Here is a 12,593-nt window from a genome sequence, read left to right as displayed (position 1 = left end):
GCAGTGAAAAATCACTGACGTGTGAGCAGACCCATTCATTATAATGGGTCTGCGTATGTCAGTGATTCTGGTACGATTAAAAAAAAGCACAAACGTACCAGAATCACTGATGTGTGAAGGGCGCCTAAGGCTATGTGGCCATGATCCAGCGACACGGCGTCTAGTACACAGTGTCAGCCTTCCTGCAGCTGCCCATGCCCACGATTTGGGTTCAGGCTGCTGTGGAGCTCTATGCTACCTGCAGAGAACACTCTTGTCTCCGCATTATAAATTGACATGCTGAGGCTCGGGAAGCTGCGCCACTGGTCAGTTTATGCTGCGGAGAAAAGAAGCACAGTGGGCATGGGATCTCCAAAAATCCTTCCACTGTGCTTCTATTGCACAACGCAGCATTATGGACGCAGGGAAAACACTCAGCGCCCATAACGCTGCAAACCCTGATTGTGGGCACACAGCCTAAAAAGCGTCAATGGATGAATGGATGTCAAATATATATAACGTCCCACCCCCGCCTGCATATTCTAAGCTGGCACCTTTAGTACCTTTCATGTGGCACTAAAGGGTGCCTAGCTTAGTATTTATCCCAAAAAAAAAAAAACAATGAAAAAAATGGCGTGGGGTCCCCCCTATTTTTGATAGCCAGTCAGGGTAAAGCAGACAGCTGTAGCCTGCAAACCACAGCTGGCAGCTTCATCTTGGCTGGTGATCAATTTGGAGGGCTCCCCAGGCTTTTTTTTTTTATTTATAAATAAAGAATTAAAAAAAAAATAACGTGGGGTCCCCCCAAATTAGATCACCAGCCAAGGTGAAGCTGACAGCTGGGGTCTGGTATTCTCAGGGTGGGAAGAGCCATGGTTATTGGACTCTTCCCAGCCTAAAAATAGCAGGCCGCAGCCGCCCCAGAAGTGGCGCATCCATTAGATGTGCCAATCCTGGCGCTTCGCCCCAACTCATCCCGCGCCCTGGTGCGTTGGCAAACGGGGTAATAAATGGGGTTGATACCAGATGTGTAATGTCACCTGGCATCAAGCCCAGCAATTAGTGATGTCACGGCGTCTATCAGATACCAGACATAACTAATTGACAGTAAACAAAAGCAAAAAAAATGACAAAAAATTTATTAGAAAAAAAACACTCCCCAAATCATTCCCTTGTTCTCCAATTTAATAAAAAATTTGAAAAAATGGGTCCGCAGAAATCCATTTGGACGTCCCACGTCGCCTCTGGACCTTCTAGAATATGGGGGCACGTTCAGGGAACGTATCCCCCATTTTCTAGGAGGGCAGACCCTCCATTTGAGGAGAGTGGGTGCCAAAAATCTGCACCCACTCTCCCCGGGTCACAGCTGCAGAGTGCGAGCAGCCAGCACAGCTCTCTGAACACACTGCTGGCTGTCAGCTGCTCTGCTCATGTGACCGCACTGACCGGCGTCTGCTGTGAAGGAGGAGGGGGCCGCGGGGGATCAGCGCTGCGACCGGACAGGTAAGGGGGAATACCGGGGGGAATAGGGGGTGACCGGGCAGGGCCTGGGGGGCATTTTTCTGTCGCATGTCTCAAGGCACATGCGACAGAAATCATAGGAGCAGGGCGGCCGGTGCGCTACTGTGCGCGCGGCCATGTTGGATTTTCGGGAGGGGGGATCAGGGGTCGGGGCGGGCACTTTGGCGACACCGGGGGCTTTCCAGGACTTTGCCAGGAAGTGAGGTCAACAGGAAACCTCTTGACCTCACTTCCAGGTAAATGCCTGCGTTCTGCATGCCGACAAAGCCCGCGAACCGCAACAAAAAAGCAGCTCACTGCGGTGTAGCTGCGTTCTGACCCACATCATTGATTTAATGGGGGAGAGAACGCAGCCACAACGCACAAAAGAAGTGACATGCTGCTTTTCTTTCCGCACCAATTTTTGGCATCCAAAACGCTGCGTTTAGAAAAGCAGCATGTGCACTGATTTTTCGGCTTTCTCATACACTTTGCTGGGAAAGCTGAACGCATGCAATTTGCCACTGAAACGCTGCGGTTCTAAACGCAGCGTTTCCGCGGTAAAAAACGCAACGTGTGCACACAGCCTAAAGGGTGTCAGCCAAATGTTAAGTTGAGGGTGCCAACAATTTTGTCAGGACCATTTTTGGAGTTGTGTGTAAAATTATGTCCCATTTGACTTTTTTGCGCTGTTTTTTTCTTGTTGTTACAATATACACAAATAAAATAAACATGTGTATAACAAAACGTGTGTGATTGCAACCATTTTCTGGGAGAAATAGTTTATTTTCTTCACGGGTGGCATGACTGTGTCACAATCTGGTTTGAGATATTCTCTATATAGAGGAAGGGGACAAACGTAACTTATCCAACTTGTGGGCACAGAAAACAGCCCACACAGAACCAGTCCATTGTATCTCTGGGTTTCTCCCAGTTCTTGGTGATTCAGCTTCCGCAGAAGACTTTGATGTCCTAATGGTCAGGAGGCTCCATAAATCTGTCAGGGTTCAGCATTGTTAAATACAGAGCTGTGAAGGAGAATTCAATCATTACTCAGCACCTAATCAATGGCCGCACAAGAGTTAGTAATAGCGGCACCATGCTCCAGGCAATGATTCATCTCCTCTCACTGACGAGAGTTGGTGGCAAGTGTCCCGGAGCCACGTGACGGCTGCACGAGAACACTGCTAATTATAGCTATTAAATATTAAAGACGCATTTAACTGCTGCGTGACTGTGCAAGGATTGTCTAAGACAAACTACAGTCATTGCTAAGAAATGAACACAAAGCTAGATGAAGGTTATAAGTTTCCCTCTGTGTATAGAAAATTAGACTTTTTTGAATCCAGCTAGAAAGATAAAAAAAACCCAAAAAAACACAAAGATGTAAAATACCAAAAGGCTCTTACGAAGGCTAAAGTTCCTCCTTAAGTAGACCACCGAGTTGGAGTAAGGAGACTTAAAGGCCATGCAATGCTCTCTGGAAAAGAAAAATGCAAACAGTCTTTTCGCAGAGGGAATGATGGGGATCTCCAGTGTCACTGATTTGAGGTAGCAATCCTAAGAACCAATATTGACCCTTACCACATCACTTCTTTGAAGCCAGCTGGTTTTCTTAAAGGGAACCTGTCATCAGAAATTGAGCTTTAAACCTAAAAGTTTCCCCCTCTGCAGCTCCTGGGCTGCATTCTAGCAAGCTTCCTATACTTTTTGTGCCCCCTTTTAAACAAAATTAAACACTTTATAAAGTTGTACCTTTTTGCCTGCAATTCTTGTAAATTCTCCATGGGGGTGGGCTCTCTTGCGTCCGTTACTGTCCCTCCTTCTGGTTTACGCCGTCCCCCATTGCTTCATTTCATAGATCAGGACGTCGCCCACTGCGCCCGAGGTCCCGTGCACGCGAGGACTGCTGGTGACGTGGTCGCAGGCACGATATTATGGGCGGCGCTGTGAATGCATCACAAGTGCCCACCCATAATACCTTGGCCGCGCTCTCCCCTTTGCCTCCTGCGTTCTGCACCAGCGCTGGCCAAACAATCCGACGTCACCTTTCCCATCTTGCCCTGCAGCAGGAAATAGATGGGAGGAGCGGATCAGGCCACCACAGGTTACGAGGAGACGCTTGCGCAGAACGCAGGAGGCAAAGGGGAAAGTGCGGTCACGAGGTTATGGGTGGCACTTGCTGATGACACTCACAGCGCCGCCCATAACCTCGTGCCCGCGCAAAGCGTCACCAGCGGTCACACGTGTACACAGTGCTCGGCACCGCTACAGTCGCACAGCGCATGCGCGGGACCACGGGCGCCGTTCTGAGGTTTGAAATTCAGCGTTCGGGAGCGGCGTAAATCGGCAGGAGGACAACAACGGACACCAGGCAGCCCGCCCCCATGGATAATTTTCAAAATTTGCATACGAAAAGGTACAAGTTTATAAAGTATTTATTTTGGTATAAAAGGGGCCACAAAAACTATAGGAAGCTTGCTAGAATGCAGCCCACGAGCTGCAGAGGGGGAAACTTTTAGGTTTACAGGTAAATTTCTGATGACAGGTTCACTTTAAGTAGAACCGTAACCTCCATCAGAAGCTTCTCACCAAGACAACCAGTTTCCTACTTTGTACTAATGAAGATCAAGGACCCCATTACAGCTGTCTGCAAATGAGGGTCTTGCTTTTCAGAAAAAGATACTGGTCTGCCATCATATCCCAAGTAAGGAGTCAATTTTGACTTATAAGAAAACTAAAATTAAAGCATTAAAGACCCAACAATCTGCCCCTGCAAAGAGGCTTTATACATATAACACAAGAAGTGATAATTAAGGTAATTACCTTACTAGCTTAAAAAAAGAAGAATGAACTACGTTTAACCGCCCCGGTGACCTGACCGTTCCTTTGTGGCTTCCCCTTGGAATCTGCCACTATGTTATATTTGTAATTAAAAAATAAAAATGGTGGCAGAGCTGCTACTGCAAAAAAAAAAAGTCAGAAAATATTCTTAAAGGAGTTTTCCCACGAACATCTTTTATTTTAAACTTTATTATATTCAATAGATCTTGGAATAATAATAATTTCCACAATTGGATGTGTTTAATAAAATGTTCCTGTGCTGAGATAATCTTATATACAGTATGTCCCTGCTGTGTACTGTGTAATGGCCGTGTCTGACTGTACAGGGACATAGTCTGATCATTACACCATTGGCCATTACACAGTACACAGCAGGGACACATATCTAAGATCTCAGCACAGGAATATATTTTATAAACACATCCAATTGTGGAACTGATTATTATTCCAATATCTATTGATTAATATCAACTTTGAAATCAACTTTGTTAGGGGGAAATCGCCTTTATGGGAAAAGAACAGCAGCCTTTTCCTGAATCGTCTTCTGCTTCAAAAAAAACCCAAAAACAGTGCAGGTAGATCTAGTCTAAAAAAAAATGGGCAGTGTACATAACCTTAAATCAGTACTCTGTCAATATTTTGCATCAGTACCTAAAAACAGTAGTGGAACCTACCTACGATTGATAATAACTGAAGAGGTGACTATTAGTGAGGGGCAAATAGTAAAATATTTGGGTACAAATCATTCATACTGAATATCTAGGACTATTCCCTTATTCGTTATGAATAACGAACTTAATGCAAGTCAATAGGGAGCCAGAGGACTTTTCTGGGAAATCTTCAACAAAAATGCTTGAGGTCCCCATTGACTTACATTAGCTTTGTTATTTGTGACTAATACGGGAATAGTCCTAGGTATTCAGTACGAACACGAATATTTCACTATTCGCCCATCACTAATAGTCCTCTCTCCACTCATTCCCAATAATAGGTAGGTTCCACTTCTGTTTTTAGTTACTGATGCAAAATATTGACACTACTGGTTCGAATAATACAAACCTGAATATTTCACTCATCTCAACACTGCCTATTTTCAGATTAAATACATAAAATTGAATAGCTCGTTTCTCCTGCTCTATATGCGTATCCGATCCTGAAGAGCCTTTTGCTATCTGTAACAGGTGTCCGAACTACCAGTGGAAAGTTCGGTGGTGGCAGCTAAATTATTGTTGTGTAGAATTATTAGGGTGCTACCAATTAGGGTACCGTGGTGTGTGTGTATATATATATATATATATATATATATATATATATATATATTCCATTAGCGGGAATTGGTGCTATATACACATTACCCATGCTGGGAGACCTTCCATATTTGGCATTAGTAGCTCTACAACCTCATTTCTTATTGTCCGGCAGCAGTACCAAAAGTAACCTGCCGACAGAGGGGCGCTAAAGTACAGTCTGATCGTGATAAAATTGATGAACAGCGGGTGGATCTTGTGAGACCCCCACCCAGCTGTTTGTGACAAAACAGCCAGATTGGTTTGTCAGTTTCCGCAGGGAGAAAGGTTTTCCCCTTAGACACATCTCTAGTTACACTGCATGTCCATTCACTTCTATGAGAGTTAAGGAAGCGGGCTGGGTTCAGAAAAAATTGGAGTCATTATTCCTGACTCCATCGGGGGCTTCTGTCAGAAACCTCCCCCAAAAAATAAAACATTGAGATGTGCCCCTTGATGGATCCATTAGTGCTTTGGAATCCATCTACTTAGTTGAAGTATATGGCTCCGACGGGAACGTGTCTGAATCCTGTTTGGGGCATCGGGTGAAGGTCCTAAATGGAGTCAGGAACAGACATTCAATGTTGTCTTTATGCTGCTGTACGTAAAGGGGTATGATATCAAGCTTGTTAAAAAAAAATAAATTAATAAACATTCAGTTACATGACAGCAAGCAACTTTTTAGTAGGATTTTTTTCTTGTTAGATGAAAATTTCACATAGAATCATTAAGAAATAGGAAATTGTACCTGGATCCAGCGCAGTGGTTGGAAGCAGCGGAAGCCACACCAATTTGTATAAACCTGGTTAAATTTTTTGAAAAATTAAATACTGTCTAGAAATTGACATAAACATACAACAGTGGTTAACAGATCAAAGGATTCCAAAAAGAAGCAGAATTTAGAGTTATGGTATCATGACAGTGGAATGTTACGTCTGCCCTCTACTGACAGGAAGAAATGGGAAGAGTGATACTTTGCCAAATGTGCTGATCTACCCCACTGCATTAAAGGATATGGACAACTTTTATGGAAAAGAAGTGACCTGACCATTCTTCGTGTGGCTCAGTAGTTTAAAAAATAAACCATGCAAATAAAAAGACTAAAAACGCCAAAAAAGGCGCTTCAAGGGAAAAAAAAGACAAGAAAACTCCGGCGCTTTCCTGGAGTATCTTCTGCTTCAAAAAGTGTGTGGGTACCCTGGCGTCTAAGGGAGTTGGCAAAAAAACCTTCATTACACCAAACTTAACCAACGTGACCATCTCACATGTATCTAGATGACATCAGAAGATAATCTTGGATAGATTTCTATTTTTGAGTAAAGAAAGTCAAAGAGTAAAGGAAGGAAGGAATGTGGTAAGAATAGAGGAAATAAGAATAAAAGTGAAAAAGCAAATAAAAGAAGCACAGTCCCAATTCTCTGCTGCCCCTGGCAAGTGCTGCTTTGCCTATAGGAGTAATAAAGAGCTTAAAAAACGGGAAAAAATGCATTTTCATCCAAGCTTAGAAACAATACATTACATAAAAGTCGATTTCTAGACAGTATTCTGTTGTTTATCTGATATACTAGATTTGGAGGAAGTCCGTACATGTGAAAGCTCAGCAACAATTCTTACATCCAAGACCCGAAAAAAAATTACAAAACTATTCAAAGACATCCTGGGATCTGTATACTATAAAGGTGTGTTCACATGGAGCGTATACACAGTGGATTTTCAACAAGGAGATGAACACCAACATACATTAAGCAGAGGAGTGGATTCGACTTTCTTTCTATTTCTGTTGTGGATTTTCACTAATGAGTTCACCCAACAAATAATTTAGAAAACTTGAAAAATAATGTGGATAATTTTTAGACCGGAAACAAAATCCCAGAATACAGAGAATGGTTTCGGATAATGTATGGCTATATGAATCCAGATGATCTGATAGCACCAGATGCAGGCCATAATTTTGGATTACCGGAACTCTACTGTTTATACAGCAACTAATATCTTTATCAAGAGGAATATAACCACACAAATATGATATCGAGCCGTGCACACGGTCATATTAACACTTGTTTTTATGAAGAGGACTGGACAGCAGGATTTACCTCTGTAATTCATCATATCACCTGTCAATGACGATTTCAATCATTATACTGGAACATAGATCCCATATTGGTTATACAGAAAAAAATGAGTAGAGATAAACTATGCAAAACTGATTAAAAGATATGTAAAGGGCGCAGCAGACCAGTTCCACAAGCAGCAGAGACTGGGGGATATCAAGGATCTTGTGTGTCCAAGATCCACGTAAATGTAACAATACATGTGTAAATGTGCTCAATGGTTTTGGGTCTTGGTTCTGTAACATCATATGATTCAGATTTTACAAAAAAGTGATTTCATGCTCCATGGGATGTCCTAATAGAAGCATTTTTCCCTAAAAACACTGCATTAAAAATTTTATATTTCCTTCATACGGTTTTGTACGGGGCTCCCATACAGTAGCCCCCTGAGGACTACGTAAAATGAAGCAGAAGTGACCCATGTGCCCAGTGTTGCCAATAACAGACAATATTTTTTACACAATATTTTTACAGACACATTTTAAAACCAAAATAACTCATTATGATAAGTGATCCATGTCTACAGATAATGTCTTCATATCTGAATTATAGGCTGTAAACTAGTAAGTGATGATAATTACAGTCAAAATAACCAGTACATTTATCCAGCTTAAGAAAAAAAAATGATAAACAAGGTGAAAAAGTGACCTATTTTTTATGGACTGTCCTGGAGTTTCTGGACAGTTGGCATCCCAGCAAAAAGTGCCCTATTTTTACTGACTGTCTTAGAATTTCTAGACAGTTGGCGTCCCAGTGAAAAGTTCCCTATTTAAATGAACAGTCCTGGAATTTCTGGGTGATTGGCCTCCCAGTGAAAAGTGCCCAATTTATACAAACAGTCCTGGAATTTCTGGACAATTGGTGTCCCAGCAAAAAGTGCCCTATTTTTACTGACTGTATTAGAATTTCTAGACAGTTGGTGTCCTAGTGAAAAGTTCCCTATTTAAATGAACAGTCCTGGAATTTCTGGATGATTGGCCTCCTAGTGAAAAGTGCCCAATTTATACAAACAGTCCTGGAATTTCTGGACAATTGGTGTCCCAGCGAAAAGTGCCCTATTTTTACTGACTGTCTTAGAATTTCTACACAGTTGGCGTCCCAGTGAAAAGTTTCCTATTTAAATGAACAGTCCTGGAATTTCTGGGTGATTGGCCTCCCAGTGAAAAGTGTCCAATTTATACAAACAGTCCTGGAATTTCTGGACAATTGGTGTCCCAGCGAAAAGTGCCCTATTTTTACTGACGGTCTTAGAATTTCTAGACAGTTGGTGTCCTAGTGAAAAGTTCCCTATTTAAATGAACAGTCTTGGAATTTCTGGATGATTGGCCTCCTAGTGAAAAGTGCCCAATTTATACAAACAGTCCTGGAATTTCTGGACAATTGATGTCCCAGCGAAAAGTGCCCTATTTTTACTGACGGTCTTAGAATTTCTAGACAGTTGGCGTCCCAGTGAAAAGTTCCCTATTTAAATGAACAGTCCTGGAATTTCTGGGTGATTGGCCTCCCAGTGAAAAGTGCCCTATTTATACAATTAGTCCTGGAATTTCTGGACAATTGGTATCCCAGCGAAAAGTGCCCTATTTTTACAGACGGTCCTGAAATTTTTGGGTGGTTGGCATCCCTGTGAGTGTCTCCATGTTGTGTCTGTATGCACAGTGCTGTCATTGCATGGAGTATGGCAGTACACAAGCTGTATCATCTTTTGAAATGAAAAGTCACAGACATTCAGGAAAAATAACAGATCTGGAAAAACTCAATATATCATTTAAGGAGAGGTCAATACACAAAATGCCACAGAATATTACTTCTTAGTACAAAAGTACTCAGATGTACACATCCCTTTCATTCCTAGATACAGATATCTGGTCAATGTACCTTGCACCCTAAAATTTATTTGAAAGGGGACGTCTATAAAGTCAGAAATCAATGCATGAATCATCCGGATATGGAGCACTGCTGATACTGGATATGGCTAGTGGAGTTTTATTTAAATCTCCGAAAGATAGGGAGATTTGTTTTTGGAGTTTTTTTTGCTTGAATTTTTCCTCCCTTTTTACCAAGAACACCAACTGTTATTCCCCATTCCCTGAGCCTATGAGGGCTTGATTTTTGTGGGACGAATTGTAGATTTGAATGGTACCATTTATTTTTCCATATAATGTACTGACACACAAGAAAAAAAATCCAACTACTGCAAAAAAAAACAAAAAAAAAACGGCAATTTTGAAATGCAATAGTTTTTTTATTTTATTTTTTTAAATTATACCTTGTTTTTGTCTAGAGTTCATTGAAATATAAAAATGACTGGGAAATATGTTGGTTTTTTTCAGGTCAAAAAGAAACCTAAACTTGCACAGTTTTTTTTTCTGATATACAAGTGGTGAAAAAAAAATAATTTGGAAGTATTAAAAAGAAAATGGCCACACTAGTCAATGTTGTCCATAGACTTTAATAAGAGTTTGTTTTTCTGTGTGTTAAGCTCGTGGTTTTATTAATAGTATTTTGGGGTAGGTTTTGATGGCTTTTTATTACATTTGACAGGGGTGCGGGGTACATTGTGGGAAAATACTTCTGGTGTTTAGTTGTTTTATTTCCATGTGTCAGCAATTGCCATAGGACATAATTTTTTTTTCTTCTTACATTTTGCCATTTACATTGGTGGGGGGGGGGGGGGGGGGGAGGAAGGGTAATTTATACTTTCATATCTTATTTTAGATTTTATTATTGAGAGTTTGTTTTATTTTTAATTAATTCCCTTAAGGCGCTCAAACCTAATATCTTCTGATCACCTAAGCACTAGACTATATGAGAGTATTTGGGCGCAAGCAAAATACTTTCATATCGTGGCGGTGTCTGGCCTGCAGTATTCAAGGTAGGAATAACTATACTAGGAGGGTAAAGAGATCTAAAAAATATTGCAGTAGGATAAACAGAAATCAGAAAAGATCTCTTTGGCCATCAGAGTGCTAGGCAGTGAATTACGTAATGGGACACTTACGGGCACGGGCGAGATAAGGATCTTCTGTTCCTGTCCCATGTGCAGCGACCTTACTGGAATAATCTGAATGTTCTGTTGATCTGTTCCCTACAGAAGGAAATAAGAAGTGTAATAAGGTAAAGAGAATATACAGAAGAAACTCTAATGTTAAGCCTTGACTACCAGCTGCTAATATTATGATTACCACCGATAAGTGCTGGTCCCTTAACACTTTTTCCTTCCATTACCATCTGTCATTTTTTCCCTGCGCGGTGGCGGCAGACCATGTGGCCACTCTGGGGCATACAAAGATGTTATCATTGACAAAGAAATTATCGTTGCTGCCGGTGTTTACACCAGTAAACGACTGAGGTCAAAAGAATATTTCCTCAGGCAATTGGCTACCAGAGTAAAAGTTTCTTTGATCGGAGAGGTCACTTAAGCTGAGTGTACGGTGCTGAGCTTGGAGGATTGTCATGTAATGTGTGTTATCAGAATCCACCAATCTGGAGCAATGGCGTGCTTAAAGCCTGCTTTAGACGTTACAGTTTATTGTGCGATCGCACCCGCCCCCATCGTTTGTGCGGCACGGGCAATTTGTTGCCAGTGTCACACAATCCTGATACCACCCCTCCCCCCCAATCACACGCACTTACCTTCCAAACGACCTCGCTGTGGGCGGTGAACATCCACTTCCTGAAGGAAAAGGGACGTTCAGCGTCACAGCGACGTCCCACAGCGGCCGGCCAATAGAAGCGGAGGGGCGGAGATGAGCGGGACATAAACATCCCGCCCACCTCCTTCCTTCAGCATTGCCGGCGGGACACAGGTAAGCTGTGTTCATTGTTCCCGTGGTGTCACGTGTTCTGCCACGGGAACGATGAACAACCGGACGTTCGATTTTTAGAAAATGAGCGATGAACGAGAAGGTGAGCATTTCTGCTCGTTCATAGCTGTCACATGCTACGATATCACTAACGATGCTCGATGTGCGTCACTTACGACGTGACCCCGCCGACATTTCGTTAGATATATCGTAGCGTGTAAAGCCCGCTTTAGGTTATTCAACATTTTAAAAAACGGAAGCATAGAGAAAATTTACCTCCAAATCAGCGGTCAACTTTGGGTCCCATCTTGTGACGTAGTGGAATCGGCAGGTTTGCATGTGATCGGCGACCCCTGTGCAGGGACTCAGCTCCAGTTTGGATTTCTTTTCACACGAGTCTTCCACTACCAAGGTCAGCCGTTTGCCTTTATTGTCAAGAAAGAGAAAAAGTTCACATTTTTATTAAGCAAGAATAATTCAGTGTATTTAACGGGACAATATGGATGTAAAGTTAAATAATTGTAGCTTCTGTTAAGCCTAAGATGACAGAGATTACTACATGCCAAGCGCTCTCGGGTCAGGTGGCTTGCAACCCGCTGCGAATGATTGCGGTTATTACTATGCACTAGTGGCAAATAAGCAGCTTTATATTACTAGAACTTGGGACAATGATTGCTGAACTTAATTACTGGCTGCAGCGGTGGCGTGCTGATTTGGTATCACCACTGCAGCCGATGTTTATCTGCAGTGGTCACACATGGAGAGGACATGCCATTTCTGAAGGCAAGGACCTGACAAATGTTAGTGGGGGGCTGGAAAGAGGAGCACTTCTCCTCTAGACACTTTGATAAAAGTGCCTCCAACGCTACCCGGATAGCAGCCCACCTTTTAGGTTCTCCGGGATCCTCTGCTTGTCAACACAGATGTCCAGACAGGTCATCTCTCTTGCCTGCAATAAAGAAAAGTGGAGTTACACAATAAAACCTGCTGACCTACAGGTGGTGTACCAAAAGGAATAAAATCATACAGCATAGACTGATCAGGTGGACAGTCACAATCCAAAATATATA

General features: G+C 42.3%; 1 protein-coding gene across 1 annotated transcript in view; it reads right to left on the bottom strand.

The window, feature by feature from the left end:
- The window catches only part of PLA2G4B (phospholipase A2 group IVB), a gene marked incomplete at its 5' end in the record, with an annotated part of 46,806 nt that overhangs the window by 25,127 nt on the left and 9,086 nt on the right, over positions 1 to 12,593 (bottom strand). The window contains 3 exons of the mRNA XM_075329699.1: positions 10,719 to 10,805; positions 11,800 to 11,948; positions 12,409 to 12,472. Of these exons, the coding sequence (XP_075185814.1) occupies positions 10,719 to 10,805; positions 11,800 to 11,948; positions 12,409 to 12,472 (300 nt within the window). The remainder of the gene's footprint in view (positions 1 to 10,718; positions 10,806 to 11,799; positions 11,949 to 12,408; positions 12,473 to 12,593) is intronic.

This window comes from Anomaloglossus baeobatrachus, chromosome 12 (assembly GCF_048569485.1).
Source record: "Anomaloglossus baeobatrachus isolate aAnoBae1 chromosome 12, aAnoBae1.hap1, whole genome shotgun sequence".
In the NCBI taxonomy this organism is placed as follows: Eukaryota; Metazoa; Chordata; class Amphibia; order Anura; family Aromobatidae; genus Anomaloglossus; species Anomaloglossus baeobatrachus.
The sequence above is the reverse complement of the archived record's forward strand: the minus strand, read 5'-3'. Positions and strand labels throughout refer to the sequence as shown.